The sequence below is a fragment of the Mauremys mutica genome, chromosome 13 (genome assembly GCF_020497125.1).
Source record: "Mauremys mutica isolate MM-2020 ecotype Southern chromosome 13, ASM2049712v1, whole genome shotgun sequence".
In the NCBI taxonomy this organism is placed as follows: Eukaryota; Metazoa; Chordata; order Testudines; family Geoemydidae; genus Mauremys; species Mauremys mutica.
The window spans coordinates 58,856,773-58,872,909 of NC_059084.1; the positions used below are offsets into that span (position 1 = coordinate 58,856,773).

General features: G+C 45.0%; 1 protein-coding gene across 1 annotated transcript; it reads left to right on the forward strand.

Annotated features, from left to right (window-relative positions):
• The first annotated feature begins 11,116 nt into the window (after positions 1–11,116).
• Positions 11,117–12,075, forward strand: LOC123347892 (olfactory receptor 6N1-like). The gene has a single exon (XM_044985078.1). It carries the CDS (start codon positions 11,119–11,121, stop codon positions 12,073–12,075), a length of 957 nt encoding a protein of 318 aa, XP_044841013.1. The 5' UTR covers positions 11,117–11,118.
• Positions 12,076–16,137: the final 4,062 nt, after the last annotated feature.

Sequence of the window (16,137 nt, forward strand, 5' to 3'; positions counted from 1 at the left end):
TCGGCCTCAGCACTGCTGCTGCTGCTCTGCCTCCAGCCCCTGGGCTGCTTCTCTGACCCCTCTGGCTCTGTGGCTGCAGCCCTGCTCCCAGCACAGGGTCTGCTCTGTGGGCTGCCTCTGTGACTCTGCTACCAACACTGACCTGCATCCTGGGCTGCTTTTCTGGCCCCTCTGGTTGGCACGGCTCTGTTCCCTAGTTCAGCTCGGGACCCTGCTCTCTCCTTAGCTTGGCCCCACTCTGTCTGACCCAGGCAATTCCAGCTTACACGGAGGATGGGACCCACCCTGGCCTCTTGACTCCCTAATTAGCCTGCCCGCCCTGTCCATCAGGCTGACCTGGAGCATTGGCCTCTCCCCATTCTTTGAGTACTGGGAGCTAGCCAACCAAAACACCCCCACTGAATTTTAGTAAAGGGACAACAGTCCCCATACATGAAGGCTCCAGATTTCCTTAAAGTCCTCAGTCCCTTGGTTAGAATGCTCCCATTAGTATATGTTCAAAGTCCAGAGGCCTGAGCAAGAAAGAGGCCAGAGCAGGAAAGAGGCAAAATGGAGATGTTTCTAGCCCAGGACCTTTTAGCTTCTGCCAAGGGCCAAGTAAAGGGAAGTCTGTTCTCAACGTGAAAGATGGTGTTTGGAGTCACATGGGAAAGTTACATGTCCATCACCCCCACACATATTCTAGTTTGAACATTCAGAAGAAATCCATTGGGTGTAGACAGGTCTTTTCCAGTGTCCACTGTGAGCTAAGGTTCCTTAATGAGCCATTCAACTTGACTTGTCCCTTCATGTGATCACTAAATACCTTGTGGGCGTTACCAAAAGGTGCAAACATGTAGTGAGCATAGCTAATATTCATAACCTCAGATACCAAGATGATCCATGCATAGAAATAGCATTATCATAAGTACCAGCTATTTCGCATACATGACTATTCCCAAAAGAGATTCTGAAAAATCACACCACATACCTGAGCCCTTATGTGACAGCACCATGCCCCACTGGAGTTTTGGGATCTGTTATGTAAGAACAGAGATGGAGCTAGTGACATGACTCCATTTAGCCTAAAAGGGCCAGGTTAATTTTCAGCTGTGCAGGTGTGACTGCACCTTTAGTCAGTGAAGGCATGCTGGCACATGTTCAGGTTAATGGGCTTCAGTGTTCCTTTGCAGTTAACTTTTTAATGTTCATAAACCTGGTATATTCTGAGGTGGTTTAAAGCATAACACAGTGTTTTAGGTTTGCAAATCTGTGAACCTCTGCCTCTTTGAGATTTTATTATTATTATTATTATTTATTTATTTATTTTGCTGGTCATAATGTGGGAGGGTCTCCTCTCCACCCTCAGCTCATAAGGTTATGAATGTGTCTTGTAGCACTCTTCTGAACACCAGTTGGAAGGATTTTTTTTCAGTATGTGTGGACTGATTCTTTTCTCTTAGAAGGGATGTAATTTTCTCAGGTACACACTGATTAACACAGAAAACAATTTCTTCAAATTCCATAGAAAATTAAGTTCAGCTATATTTTCCAGTACAGTGATGAAATGGGTGTTTGTATATACAAATATCGACATGCTTAACTGCTCACTTCCTCCTCCCCCCCAAATATGTAGTATTTCAGTCTGTTTATATGGAATATGGGAGTTGTATGAGGAGCCATTTCAGCAGGTGTATGACTTATTAAAAGATAAATTTTAAGTAGAACAGTATCCTAAACTGTATTGTGGTATTGTATCTAAACACTGCATTTCAATGGGAGACTCAACTTCCTTTACAGGAACAGAACAGACTCCTGAAACTCTTATCACAAAAGCGGTCCATAGACATGCAAATAGTCCCATTGTCTTCAATGGGATCGATCAAAAGATTAAGGGTTTACAAGATTAGGTTCCAAGTTTGTAAATTGTTCTGGATGAAACTGACAATGCCTCAGCTGTCAGATCGGAAGGAGCGTTATTCGAATAATGGCAGGTGTGATAAGTCTTAGATCCGTTGCTAAGATGAGGAGCATATTTTCAGCAAAGTCCTTGACAGATTCCTGAGGTCTTGGCTACACTTGCAGATTTGCAGCGCTGCAGCAGGGTGTGAAAAAACACCTCCTCCAGCGCTGCAAGTTGCGGCGCTGCAAAGCGCCAGTGTGATCAGAGCCCCAGCGCTGGGAGCACGACTCTTCAGGATTTGGTAGCTACATTCAAGTTTTTCCTTCTCATGTTTCTTCAGGGTGCTGGATACTCTTAGCATGTTCCAACTGAGTATGTGGTACCTTTATGTCCCATCAGGAAAATGCAGGTTTCTTTACTCTTTCCCCTCTATTTATGAACTGCAGATACCTGCTTATAATTGTAGCTGTTACAGGAGAAAGCTAGATCTCCCCTGATCCCACTCCTTAATGGCATTTTTAATTACCGAGTCTGGGGAGTCACAGTTTTCATGGACAGAACAAACAACAAAGGCTGAAGCAGTCCGTTTCTAAAACCCACTGGAAATAATTCTTTTTATTCTTCCTCTATCATTACCCAGGCAGACTGAAATACATTTTTTTCATCCATTTTGAGCCAGATCCTCTATCGCTCAAGTCATATATGTAATCGTTAATTTAAAGGAAAAAAGAAAACCAAAAGAATGGTCTGCAGACAACACACATACAAATAAAGAACCATTTTCATATGCTCTGTTCTTTTAAACAAAACTCTTTTCACACACACAATTATATGCAAACAATCATTTGGATCATGTGGAAGCCACATCTGAGTTCAATGGAGTGAAGTGGGAGGTGAGAGAGACTGATTCTGTTTACTAAAGATGTTTTTTCAGCTCAGTCTCACAAACCGCTTTAGCCTAGAGAGCACAGACAGGGCTTCTCCAGCCAAGATGACACTCAGGGTCCCATACATTTAGAATAGTGGGTCATAGATCAAATAAGAGTCTATTGGTGAGAGGCAGTAGCTAAGTCGGTGGAAGAATTCTTCCCTCGACTTACACAAAAACAGACTGGAAATAAAGTACAATTTTTCAGTGGTGAGTGTAATTAACTCACCACTGGAACCAATTACCAAGGCTCATGGTGGATTCCCCATCCCTGACAATTTTTAAATCAAGATTGGGTGTACTTCTAAATGATCTGCTCTAGGAATTATTTTGGGGCAGGTCTCTGGCCTGTGTTTATGCAGGAGGTCAGACAAGGTGATCACAATGGTCCCTTCTATATAAATCTATGGTGCACCCACATCTGGAATACTGAGTGCAGATGTGGTCACAAAAAAGATGTACTGGAATTGGAAAAGGTTCAGAAAAGGACAACAAAAATGATTAGGGTATGGAATGGCTTCCGTATGAGGAGAGATTAGTAAAACTGGGACTGTGCAGCTCAGAAAAGAGATGACTAAGGGGAGATATGATTGAGGTCTATAAAATCATGACTGCTGTGGAGAAAGTGAATAGGGAAGTGTTATTTACTCCTTCTCATAACACAAGCACCAGGGGTCACCAAATGAAATTAAATGGCAGCAGGTTTAAAACAAACAAAAGGAAGTATTTCTTCACAGTCAATCTGTGGGACTCTTTGCCAGAGGATGTTATGAAGGCCAAGACTATGACAGGATTCAAAAAGGAACTAGATAAATTCATGGAGGGTAGATCCATCAATGGCTAGTAGCCAGGAAAGCTGTCCCTAGCCTCTGTTTTCCAGATGCTGGGAAAAGGTGATAGGAGATGGATCACTTGATGATTACCTGTTCTGCTCATTCCCTCTGGGGCACGTGGCATTGGTCACTGATGGAAGACAGGATACTGGGCTAGATGGACCTTTGGTCTGACCCAGTATGGTCGTTCTTATGTTATGTTCCTTTGGTTTGACCCAGTATGGTCGTTATTATGTTATGTTCCTTCTGGCATTACAATCTATGAATGTAGTGCAAGTCTACATTTACTCCTTTGACTTGACTTGTGTCACATAGAGGTTTTGACACGTCTTTCTGTAGTGTCAGTCAAGACACAAGGCATCTGATTCTGATCTCAATGGATTGTCTGATGAAACTGAAACTCTGAACATTTAAAAACAATAAAGCAAACAAATTTTATTTTTAGACACAAAAAAATTATCATGCAGCAGTGAGTTCCACATGTGGTTATTAAATATTTTTGAAAGCTACCAGACTCATGAGTTTCAAATATTTCTTGATGAGACATGGGAAGATTCATGTTTATACTAGTCACAGTTTAAAAAAAAAAAAGGGACATAGCGCTTTCCATGGCAGGCAGGTGCCTAACTCACCTAGGCCTTGAGCGGGGTTTACAGAAGTGCCTCTCCTCTTCTTTAGGCCCCTCATCCCCTTTGGAAATATGGCCCATACACTGTAGCGATGTTGACACCAGACCCACCCCCTGGGATTTATCCCCCTGTAGTGAGTCGGTGTGGCTCCCCTCTTGCCCAGCAGAGGGAGCGCGCTTACAGACACCTAAGTGGGCAGAGCCACCGCCACCTGTTCCTGCCCCCCTGGAAGTCAAGGGGCAGGACAGGAAGTATAAAAGCCGGCCGCCAGAGCTCAGTCAGGTCTCAGCCACCGCAGGGAGCAGACGTGCTGCCAGGAGCTCGAGACTGGGAAACCTCCAGGACCCGGGGCAGCCACCCAGACTGGCCGGAGCTTCCCCGCGCCCACTACCCCGAGGAGCCCCCGGAGCTTCCCCGTGCCTTCCCCAAGGGCCTGAGCCCTGATTGTTTGTTGCCCCGCCCTGATCCAGGGCTTGGCCTAGTCACTAACTTGTATTGCTGCTCAGCCCCTGCACCAGAGGGCCTGAGCTCCCTGAACTGTGTATTGCTGCTCAGCCCCTGCACCAGAGGGCCTGAGCTTCCCTGAACTGTGTATTATTGCTCAGCCCCTGCCCTAGGGCCTGAGCCCTGACTGTTGTTGCCCCGCCTTGGTCCAGGGCCTGGGCCAAGTTACTGACCCATTTGTTTGCGCAGCCCTGAGGCAGAGGGCCCTCGCCTTGCGGTTCTGTGTTTGTCGCCCAAGAACACCGGGGACCTGCCCGGAGCAGACTGCGTGTAGTGAGCCAGTGTGGCTCCCCTCTGCCCTCGGGAGGGTCGAGCCCCAGCACACACGCTTACACCCCCTCTTCTGGTAACTCTCTAACCCTCTGGTCAGCCCTCAGGGGCCCACCCCGGCCTAGGGGGGCCCAGACCCAGGTTACCCTATTTGTGGTTCCCCAGGCAATACAGGCACCAGGATCTCACCTGCCGGGTCAGGCCAGGAGCACGAGGCCCCCAAACCAGGATGGTGACAATGATACAAACATAGGATGCCTGGGTTAATGCAAATGTGGGGAGAGTGAATAAAGCCACCAGGATGGTAATGACACACCAGCCAGTAGGTGTCATTGCACCCGAGATTTATTATTTGCATAGTTTCACAGAAAAAGTTAAATTTCATTGTGGCCACATTAGGAGAAATTGAGGCAGGGAGAGGCAAGAAATGTCTCCAATCAATCAGTGAAGGAGTCTATAGCCTATTTACACATCTCAAATTTTTGCACTTCGCCATTGGGTCACTTTTTTATTTGTCACTTATTAGAAACAAGGTCTGGTCTAGAGTGGAAGTGGACAGGACAGATTCAAAATTACCCAGGTTAATTTCCTTGCTTTTTAGAACAGCCACGCTGGGTCGGACTAATGGTCCTTCTAACCCAGTATCCTCTCTCTGACAATGCCCAGTGTCAGATGCTTCAGAGGGAATGAACGGAACAGGGCAATTACCGAGCGATCCATTCCCCATCCTCCAGTCCCATCTGCTGGCAGTCAGAGGTGTAGGGACACCCAGAGCATGGGGCTGCATCCCTGACCATTTTGGCTAAGACTTACTTTCCAGTCTTTGACAAGTCTTTTAGTCTCTCTGTGCCTTAGGTTCCCATTTGTAAAATGGGTTTGCTACCTCCTAAGCCTGTACTGTGGATAAATATGTTAATATCTGATTTGCTCAAATACTACATTAGTAGGTGGAGCTGGTCAAAAACAATTTTTTCATTAAAAAAAAATCTTTGTTCCAAATTTTGCAGGAGGAAAACTTCTGTTTTCTCACAGCAAGTTTTGAACTGATTGAAAATGAAAATTTTGAACATGCAATTTCATTTCAGTTTTTGTGTTTTAAAATCAAATGAAATGACATCTTGACACAAAATGAAATTTACCAAATGATTTCAAAATGCTGGTCTAAAATTAAAAATTTCATTCCAGAACAGGAATAGCAGCAAACGTTTTCATTGGAACTGGCATTTTCCCTGGGATAATGTTGGGGGTTTTTTAGAAAAAAAAAGAGGAGGAGGAATTTAAGGTAAGAAATTGTCCAAAGGAATTTTTTGGCCAGCTGTAGTCACAGGGGCCATGTAAGCACTTAGATAGGATCAGAGTGGTCTCTAGCTCCAGCCATTTCCCTAGTCTTTGGGAAAGGGGGGATCTAACACCTGAGCCAGAGCAAGTAAATCTGACACAAGGTAGAAAGGTGAAGGACCTTCCCCTTCATCATTCAAGTATACAAAAGTTCACTTGTTGCATGTGCAGAAATGGGAGGAGAGGCGATTTTGTTAGAAAATTCCATACAATAAAATCAATGTAAAAGACAAAACAAGCATTAAAATGAGTTGACTCCTTTAAACTCATGCCTGATTCCATTTTCTCTTTCTTTCTTACTAACTTTCACTTTGTTCCGTCCCTGTAAATCTATGGGGGATGGTCTGATAGTCTCAGTTGCTTAAGGGACTTGAAACCCCAATTTCACATTAGAAATTAATGGAAGTGAAGATTGGGATTTACATGAGAGCACAGGTAGTGAGGTGCTCAAGTGACATTGCACTATTATTTATTAGTGTGCCTATCACCATGACATCTAGACCAGGGGTTGGCAACCTTTCAGAAGTGGTGTGCTGAGTCTTCATTTATTCACTCTAATTTAAGGTTTCGCAAGCCAGTAATACATTTTAATGTTTTAGAAGGTCTTTCTATAAGTCTATAATATATAACTGAACTATTGTTGTATGTAAAGTAAATAAGGTTTTAAAAATATTTAAGAAGCTTCATTTAAAATTAAATTAAAATGCAGAGGACCCGGGCACTGTGAGTGCCACTGAAAATCAGCTTGCGTGCCGAAGGTGGCACATGTGCCATAGGTTGCCTACTCCTGATCTAGACTCACCACATGGCTAAAAATGTAAGAATCTGTATTTCAGATAATCTTCCCTGACAGATCAGAACCCTCTTAGCTCCAATACGTCTGTTAGTCTATAAGGTGCCTCAGCAAAGAGTCCTGTGGCACCTTATAGACTAAACAGACGTATTGGAGCATGAGCTTTTGGGGGTGAATACCCACTTCGTTGGATGCATGTAGTGGAAATTTCCAGAGGCAGGTATAAATATGCAGGCAAGAATCAGGCCTGATTCATTTGCCTGATGATTCCATTGACAGCAGCGGGACACCTGACATGAGCAAAGATTACTGAGCAGAGTCACTCTCTGAAGGGCCATGCACTCCATGGGTGCGGTGTTACAGTTCAGCCGTGCACAGCAGTGACCTCATACAGCAGGGAGCAGACAGATGATTCCTCTGGGCATGGGAGGCTGGTTGCATCAGGACAGTTGTTTGTACTGTCTGCACAGAAAATACAGCACTAACTCCCCAGGCTCAGCCCCTCTGGAGGTGGAATCAGGGGAGACACAGCCTGCCGTGGAGAAGGATACAAATATGAGGTGACCTCTGGACTGTGTAAACAGAAGGGGAAGAGCATGTTCTAACAGATGACAGCAGCTGCTTGTCCCTTCAGATAGATGCATGTGTCTTTGCTGAGACTATTCAATTTCTATCGAATGATGACATCCAAGAACTTCTGTGATGGAAACAGACACCAGGCTGCCAAACACTGAGAAATAAAAGCTCATTCCTTGAAGCTTCAGCTGTCCTCTGCTTACAGGTGAACCCCTTCTTCCTGACTGCATTTCTATACCACCTTCCAAACCAGGGCATGAAGGTGCTTTGTGAATATTTCATGCAACCTTGTTGTAGCAAGATACACATTGCAGAGGGGTGAAGATTGAGATTTTCAAAGCCACCTAGGAACTGGGTGTCCTGTTTTTCTATTCAGGAGAGGATTAATGTCTAGGTCCCATAGATAATTTGACAACCTCCTCCTAAATGATATATTTGTATTGATCTTCACCAAAAAGTGTTACAAAGTCACCTAAGCCAGGTCAACGTTTTCCAGGTAACAGCCTGTCAGAGGCTGAAGTACCGAAAGAGAGTCAGTTCTGGAACGAATTGGAATGTTGGGTTTCTCTATCACTTGAGGAGAACATGGTAATGCAGGAATTGCCAGAGTAGATTAGACCCAAGGCCATCCTGTCGGGTGTCTTTCTCCAAGAGTCGTCAGCACTAGATGTTTCACAGGCAAATTTAAATACACTGCAGCAGCAGGTGTGGGGTAATCTCTCCCCCCCCTCCCACATACACACACGTCATGTTGGTCTATGATAGTTAGACATTGGTGGAACCCCCAGAACACAAGGTTTAATATCCCTTCCAAAACTATTGTTGCCATTAATCATGGTAACTCTGGGTCTGTATATGGCCAGCAGGAATATCTAGTCTCTTCTGGAATCTAGTTAAGCCCTTCATCTCAATGACTTCCCTGGGAAGTGAGTATGAGCTTCTAGTGTTGGTGCAGGAATGGACTAGCCAACCTCAGGACAGACAGTTAAAACCCAGGGTACAACCCTTTATTGGTTGTGAGTGCTCAGCTTAGATTGCACCAAGCCACTGCCCAGAGTGTAAACGTGTTAGGCACTTGAGCAGCTTTGACAGAGCCACCAACAGTCCCCCTTGGTGAGCGTGAATCTGATTGATGGCCCCTTTATCAGAAGAACCACAGCAATAGTCAGGTCACTCCTTGGAGGAGATATAATTATTGGCCACACTGTTGTGTCCTTTCTTTCCCCCTTTGTCACTTCTGTCTCATGAGCATGTCTGTTCTCCAAGTGGGCTGTGGTTTGGTGTATTGTGTGGTGCCAATGTCTTTTGTTCTGCACCAAGTCCTCCCAGTTATGAGATAGTAAATAAGATGGGCCCTGGTGGTACAGCAGAGAAACGGGACAATAATTTACTGGTAAGTCCGATCTTTACTGATGAGGTTAGAGAGGCTTTGCAGCTATTTGTAGAATTGGTGCCTCGGCTCCTGATAGGGTTACGGTTAATGGGACCTTTTATATTTGGATTCTCATATTACAAAAAAAAATAATCTTTGGTTTTCAAATATGCAAATCGCAGAATATTTTTAATGAAAAACAGGACTATTTTAATTCCAAAGTTTCAGGATCCTGAAAAGTTAGCTAAACTTTTATGTATCTTCTTGGAGAGCTTTACCTATAGGATTTGTATGGATTGGATAATCTATTAATATTTTAGTTAAAAAATTCACTACTGCAGTTAAGATATGTCATAGACAAAGGTTCTCTCTCCACTCCTGGACGTGTAGAGAACATGTCCATTCTGGACAACTTGATTAAGGGAGTTAAGCGGAATGGACATGAAATTGCTATTGTGCCCATTAATTTGGCAAACACATTTGATTCAATACAGTGGGCTTGGCAGAATCAGCAGGGAAAGATGATCCTGTTGAGCTTCACTGAAGAGACATGAGAGATGTAGAATAAGTGGGAGGCATCCAGGCTGCCAATAAAATACCATTACCATTATAAGTTTTTTCACTTACCTGGTGAGGCACTTTCCCTGCTGATTCTGCCAAGCCCATTCCCTTGGCTGTGGTTTCTCTGGATTGTAAGTAGAAACAATGGAAATCTCATTAATCCATTCATGTGCATCACTAATTAGATGAGGCATTTGGCTACATTTGCGCAGGTGTTGTTGGGGTATACGAGATATACACAATATACATATACTTATACACACACACACGATGATTCATATATCCATGTAATATGTTATAGGTCATTGAGGCCTGGTATGATAGACGCATGCTTGACATGATTGTGTGAGTTGCAAATTAGCAACCGAAGCAAGGACTTAAGGACTATTAGAACTCTTTGTGCAAAAAACAATCTTATGCTCCAAGAAAAATACGGAAATCAGAAAAGCATCGGTAACTCGCTTCGTTTACCACATGACCCAATTATGAACCCAAAGAAGTGTATGACCTTGCCTCCAGAATTCTTAAATTTCCTCTTCCAGCTCAGAGTACTATTCCACCTTATTCCTGTAGGCTACCTCCAAACTACCAGCCTCGTCTTCCCGACGGACTGTGGCATCCACTACAGCAACTATGTTGTCTTCTACAACAATTACGTCCGGCTTCAGTACATTTTTCTTTATTCCAGAGGTGTGGCTCTACTAATGCCCTCCATCCTCATTTACTAGATGTCTCAATCAAAGCTTTCAATATTCTATTGTGTCTTCCAATAAGGGCCTCTGTAGTCTTAAAGCATTGCCCAGATATATGCGGGACTGTTTCCCTAACCTTACTGCACCACTCACACAATGCATTAACCTTCACTCTTCCTTTAGTGAAGGTCTCCCTGGTGGGGTGTACAGTCACTCTCATCTGCAGTGTTGTGATAAAAAACGACTTGGCCAAAGAAGGGTACTTTAAAAATGAATGACTAATATTCTTAAAATAACTAAACACCCACCCCCTGACACTTCAAACTCCTCCACCTCGTAAATGTTTCATCCATCCATGATTTGGGATTAGGGGTAGCAGCACTGTACACTAAAATCATTCACCATATATCAAGAATAACTAACCATTCATCCCTTGATACTTTATGCCTCCTCCACTTTTGAATTAAAATGTAGTGTACAAATCCCAAATATGTTGTCATCACTAATCCCCCATCTCTAACTAGAGCATAAACTCTGGCATGGATACCAGTGTTCTGTTCTCAGACTGAGACTCCTGGCACTTTGCTCTGAAGCCTACATTTAGCCTTAACATTTCAGCCTCTCACCAGCAGAAGGGGATTTTCTGAATATTTGTGAAATCAATTCATGAGACATGATTAACTGTGTTCTTCCAATTCAATGGCAGGGTTGTTTTTTTTTATTGTTCCCAGACTCAACCCATGGCTGACACAGACTGGAGAAATCAAACAGTCATCACGGAATTCACCCTCCTGGGATTTGGGGATCTCCCTGACCTGCACATTCTTCTCTTCCTGCTGTTCCTAGTAATATACATCACGACCATGGCTGGAAACATCCTCATCGTTGTGCTTGTTGTGGCTGATCAGCACCTTCACACCCCCATGTACATCTTCCTCGGGAGCTTCTCCTGCTTGGAGACCTGCTACACCTCCACTATCCTGCCCAGGATGCTGGCCAGTTTCCTGACTGGGAACAGAACCATCTCAGTCAGTGGCTGCCTTACACAACTGTATTTCTCTGGTTCTCTGGCATGTGCGGAATGTTATCTCCTAGCGGCAATGTCTTATGATCGGTATTTAGCGATATGTAAACCCCTGCACTACTCAGCTCTGATGAATACTAGGGTTTGCCTCCAATTGGTTGCTGGGTCATGGTTCAATGGCTTTTTGGCTATTACCATCTTTGTCTTATTTATATCACAGTTAATATTCTGTGGCCCAAATAAAATTGACCATTTTTATTGTGAATCCACCCCATTGATAAAACTCTCCTGCGTGGACACATACCTGATCATATTGCTGGATTTCATACTAGCCTGTGTATTCACCCTACCTCCATTCCTACTAACCCTGATGTCCTATGTGTGTATCATTGCCACCATCCTGAGAATCCCTTCCACCACCGGGAGGCAGAAGGCCTTTTCCACCTGCTCCTCCCACCTTACTGTGGTGACCATTTTCTATGGAACCATAATCATTGTGTACATGCTACTGAAACACAATACACTGAGAGACCTGAACAAAGTGCTCTCTCTTTGTTACACAGTCCTGACTCCCCTGGTAAATCCCCTCATTTACAGCCTGAGAAACAGAGAGGTCAAGGAAGCCTTGAGCAAAGCAGTCAGGATTTTCACAAATACAGGCAGAGGCTCCTAGATAATAACTTAGCATGAGGTTTTCCAAGCTGCCTGGGTGATTTAAGCAATCAGCCCCCAATAAAATTAAGTTGAAAACCTCCATTGAAAATCTCACTCAGTGCTATCCATCTAAGTGGAAGGACCAGGAAGGTAGGAGGCCATAACCATGTTCCCATCATGGAGTTTTTAAACTGGGCACCAGGTGGAGTGGAGACAAATTTTTATATCTGTAAATTAAGCTATTTTTGACCAAAATAGATGTTTAGACAATAAAAATACTAACTCTTGGTGCAGCATAAATGGGGACGTAAACCTGGGAAATCTGCCACCCAGGAAATTGTGCTTATTGCCATCATAACCCTCTGCAAACCAGCCACCTTCTTTGCTCTCACACAGGCTGGAGACAAATGGCCAAGCCCCCGTGGTGACCTCTGGACACTTCTCCAGGAACATCGTCACAGCTCTTATCTGGGCTATACCTGGCTGGGAGCAGCTCTGGCAAGGCAGAAGCCCCAGGCTCACCAGGCTGTGGGAGGTGGGATGGTTGGGCAAACGAATAGGTGGATTCACAAGCCAGGGGCACTAGGACTGTCCAGACCCAGCCGGGAGTTTGCCAGGACACACGTAGAACCGAGGCTGTTCCTGGGGGCGGGTCTGTCAAACGGTGGCTGACAAAAGACCCAGCCTGTGGTGCTGCAGGGTACCAGCTGCTCTACTGCTGTCAACGGCACAGAGCCATTTAAAGAGAGGAGACCTGTTACAATGAGTATCCCCAAAACTGACTGTGACAAGGGCATGTCCCAAGGGGGTAGTTTTCAGGGCATGGTGTCTTGTCTGCCCCAGGTGCCTTATCTCTGCTCCATGCAGGGCTCTCTCCTTGGGGCATGAGGGACCTATCGCCAGAGGAAGCAGCTAGCACCTACCAACAGGCAGAACCCTGGGATGCCAGACATGGCAGTGCTGGCTCAGTGACTGGGAGCACGTCAGCTCCAGGAGGCAGGGGAGCTGGGCACTGGTGAGAATGGTAAGGCTTCAGCACAGCGGGAAAGATTTTCCAAGGGACCTAATGGGAGTTACGCACCCAAATCCCTTGGGAATGGGAGTAGGGTGCTGAACTCCGATAGACACCCTTTGAGAATCTCAGCCTGGAGAGCCACTGGGCTTCTGTCATGGTAGCTTCAGTCTCTGCATTTCCATTGGAAACAGACCCCACAGCAACAGAAATGCACCGGGTTGAGGGGAAACCCCTGCTAAATCTCTGATGAAGTGGGTATTCACCCACTAACACTTATGCTCCAGTACTTCTGTTAGTCTATAAGGTGCCACAGGACTCGGTCGCTTTTTACAGATCCAGACTAACACGGCTACACCTCTGATATTTGCTAAATCTCAGAGCCACCACTGCTGTTGTAGTTGCTGTTGTAGCCACTAATGTTGCAATCGTGCTGTGGTACAATTTTGTTCCCAGGGGCTATATATTTGGAACAGCACACACCTGGCAATAGGTAAGAAATGAGGAAAGATGTGATTATGCTGTTTAGCGCCACTAGAGGGCAGAGCAATGGGAAAGGTGCAGCGGTGGCTGCTATCCATTGGGCAGCAAAGTTGGAAGGGCAAGAAAGGAGATGTTATGGTGCCAAATGACCAACAGAGGGAAGTAGAAAAGGAGGTTAAGCTAAATAATGGTGTATAAGGGGTGAGGACAGAGCACTGAAGAGAAGAGGACCTCTATGCTATGTTATGAACTGTGTGTAAGTAGGAGAAGTTAAGGAGTGAGAAATGGGCTGTTATACTAAATAATGGCTACCAGGTGACATAAGAGCCATAAATGGGAAAGAAACAGCTACAGGAATCCACTACAGGAAAGCAGAGCAACAGGCGGTCATGCTGGGAAATTGACACTAGATGGCAACAGAGGAGAGGAAATGAGGTGGGGGCGGTGTCAGAAATTCTGATTAGTGACCAGTAGATTCCAGTGGCCAATACAAGGATGGGAAAGTTATACTCTAAAATGGTGGCAGTATATTGAAAGGCTGAGATATGGGCAGCTATTTTCAGAAATGTCCACTAGAGAGCAGCATATATTGACTACTAAGAAAGGGGCAGTGCAACTACATTACAGGCCATCGCTTTGGACAGGCATCTCCCAAAAACGTAAGCTGGTGTTTAATCATGATCTCAAATATTTGCCACATAGGATCATTAGACTTAAAGGATGCAATTATGCAAGTCACATTGTACACGTCACACTGGACGTTGTTAGCTACAAAGCTTTGGAGATGCAAAATTAATCAAGTGGGAGAAAGGCTGAAGTGGGACTGTATTAAAGAGCATGCAGAGCGAATACAAATATGAGGGCACATTATGAGTTTGTAAATCGAAGGGGAAGCCCATTTTCCAAACAGATGGAAATGCACCTGCTCATCCCTTCAGTAGCTGCAGGTCTCTTTACCCAGACAATCCCATTTCTGCAGATGGATGAAAGACTTAGTGGAACCAGAGTCCTGTTTGCCAAATCCTGAACAGCTCCATGTAGCTTGAAAACTTGTCTCTCCCCAACAGAAGTTGGTCCAATAAAAGGTATTACCTCACCCACCTCGTCTGAAACCCCGAGAAATGAGTTCAGCTCAAGCTTGAGCTGCACTCTGACTAGACAGGAGCACCCAGTGCTAAACTGCTCCTGCTTTGCATTTATGTATCACCTTCCAACCAGGGGTATGAGAGTGCTGGAGCAATCGGGGCGACTCAAGGCCCCAGCACGCCAAGCATGTGCTTGGGGCGGCATGCTGCGGGGGGCACTCTGCCGGTCGCCGGGAGGGCAGCAGATGGCTCCGGTGGACCTCCCGCAGGCGTGCCCTGTTAGCAATTCAAGATTCGCCGCCTGTGAAGAATGTGGGATATACCTATTCATGTTTACGATGTATGACTCATGACTAGCTGTCAGGATGCTGGGCGAAGGTAGGCAGGTCTAGAGGCAGAAGATTGAAATCCCAGAACTAAAGCCTGGGTCAGAGTCAGTATCAGGGTCAAGAGTCAAGCTGAGGGTCAGAGCCGGAGACAGAATCAGGAATCGGGCCGAGGGTCAATACCTGGTATCAGAGTTGGGGCTGGGATTCCATGTGCCGGCAGCTCAGGAACAGAGAAGCAGGGCAGGCATGGCAGCTAGCTAGGGCTCTGCATTGTTGCATGGACACTTGGGTTTTGCGACATAGCAGACTCACTTCCCTAGTCTGTGACGGCCAGGCACTGTACTTTGTATCTTGCTCATGACTTAGTCTCCCACCCTTCCTGGTATTCTTAAAGAATTGCAGAAGAGCTAATTTTATTGGACCCATTTCCCTTGTATTCTTGATAGATGTGGCAAAGAAAAAAATGTTACTTTAAGGCCAATGAGTTTCTCTAGAAAACCTCATTTCATTGGTACAGTCTTTACACTCCCAAATGATTGGCTGTATCATTTCCCGGGCCTGGCATGTTATGCATAAGCCATCTTTCTGCTTGGCAGTTAGAAATAAATGACTATAAAATCCACAATGCCCCGCTTAGAGCCACTTCACTCTTCCTCTCAGGGCCTTGGATTATATCGAGTTTTTCAACTGCTGGACTAACTTCTTGGCATTTTTCCCTTTCATTGCATTTGCCCACAGTTCTTAACATTCTTTTCTTAGCTCACCTTTTGATTAGGTGTTTAAATTCCAGTTTGCTTAAAGGGATCCCTAGGTCACCTCATTCATGATTAATAGCATTTTTTGCCTGCCTGCACCTGGATCGAGGCTATTACAATGGTTATATCCAGTTCCAGTCTTCTTGTTGTTAGCAGTAATATTTCATTTAGGAAACCATTTCTGCTCTCAGAGTCACCACTGGAAGTTGCCTGAAGCCCTGATAGGGAGTCAGACAGGAGGGCCACAGCAGCTGGTCACACATCTAAACACGATTTAGTGATAGTGTAATCCCTGTTAGCTCAGTCATAAAGAGAGATACAAAATTAGTTAGCTGTACAGTTTTCTTAAGTCCGAGTGAGGGCATGCAGGAAGCTGTTCCCACTATGTTCTTTTCTCTGTATGTATTTGGCAGTAAT

What these genes read in the sequence shown, in the direction of transcription:
- LOC123347892 (XM_044985078.1), top strand. Translation starts at nt 11,119, where the DNA reads ATGGCTGACACAGACTGGAGAAATCAAACAGTCATCACGGAATTCACC.